The sequence below is a fragment of the Mizuhopecten yessoensis genome, unplaced genomic scaffold (genome assembly GCF_002113885.1).
Source record: "Mizuhopecten yessoensis strain PY_sf001 unplaced genomic scaffold, ASM211388v2 scaffold10109, whole genome shotgun sequence".
Lineage (NCBI taxonomy): Eukaryota > Metazoa > Mollusca > Bivalvia > Pectinida > Pectinidae > Mizuhopecten > Mizuhopecten yessoensis.
Window position 1 is genome coordinate 1 of NW_018408383.1, and position 1,264 is coordinate 1,264.

Consider the following 1,264-nt stretch of genomic DNA (forward strand, 5'->3'; position numbering starts at 1 on the left):
TGTGACCTTCAGAGGAGAAATGAAGTAACCTTACCCTGATGTGACAGAAGATAAGTCCAGCTATTGCCATGGCAGTGGTAGTACGACTTTTGCCAGTCCGACAGAAGAACACAAAGGCGGTGTTGGCACTTGGATCACAGTCATAGCCATACTCACACACAACGGACATCAGGTCATCAAAGTCCTACACAACAAAGGAAGCAGTTTTCATGACTACATATTCAGCTTTTACATGCGTGATTTACTTCTCATATCCGTTATTATATACTCATGCAGCTTAGATGAATGAGAAAAACAAACTAAATCAAAACATATGTTGGTAGAGATTTTTTTTCTCCAGAGTTTGCATACCATATTAATAACTACAATATCCATAAATGGGAATGTGAACTGCAACCCCTTTCATAAAACATTCATGCTTTATTTATACATGTATGCATTTGTTAATCATGAGACAATATGAAAGTTTTTTTTAAATGTATTAGTACCTTCTCCTCCAGGGCTGTGTCATACTGCAGTGGTATCCGGTGGTAGACCATGTCCAGGGTCTGCAGCTTCTGTTGGTCAGCAAGCTCTGAGGGGGTCAGTATGCTAGAGAACTCTTTCTGAACAGGTGATTCTGATACATCGTTGTATACCTGTGTGGTCAAACAAGCAAAACAAATTATGATGATCAAACCTTAATTCAGAAAATACATTACAACAATATTCATTGGTTAAAACTCATCTTTCAAGAAAGAATGAATGCAAATACACAAATAGAGTTTTAAAACAGATTACATTTTACTCACCAGAACAGTGTTTCCTGAATTTTTAATCTCTTTCTTCAGGTTTTCTTCTGTTGTCTAGAATATAAAATAAATTTATTTAGTTCACTTTATATCAATACCTTATAATTAGTATCATCATGTCCGAAACACATTTCCATCTTAGATATCCTACTGATTTACTCACGGTTTCTCCAAAAGCTCCAGTTATCTTTTACCATAGCAAATGTTCTTTACAATGGGGTCAATGGACATTCATAGAAATTATAAGTCACATCTTAAGTACCCCCAACTTATGTTAAAAAGTATTCAAATTACACCATTTATAGATGACATGTTTATTTCTCAATTATTTTTTTCTAGAAAAAGTTACTCGTACAGATTCTGTTGATGTTTTTAACTCAATTGCTCCTGACTGCCTTGTATAATACCTAGTCTGTCCTGTATCTCGAATGTGTACAACTAAATAGGAGTTGCTTCCCCTACACCATTGTCTG

The 1,264-nt window shown here is 35.3% G+C and overlaps 1 protein-coding gene across 1 annotated transcript in view; it reads right to left on the reverse strand.

The window, feature by feature from the left end:
* Positions 1-34: 34 nt before the first annotated feature.
* LOC110459565 (paladin-like) overlaps positions 35-1,264 on the reverse strand; it is a gene marked incomplete at its 3' end in the record, with an annotated part of 2,966 nt that continues 1,736 nt past the window's right edge. Inside the window, exons 4-6 of the mRNA XM_021511895.1 lie at positions 792-845; positions 489-638; positions 35-184 (exon numbers count right to left, since the gene is read on the reverse strand). Of these exons, the coding sequence (XP_021367570.1) occupies positions 35-184; positions 489-638; positions 792-845 (354 nt within the window). The remainder of the gene's footprint in view (positions 185-488; positions 639-791; positions 846-1,264) is intronic.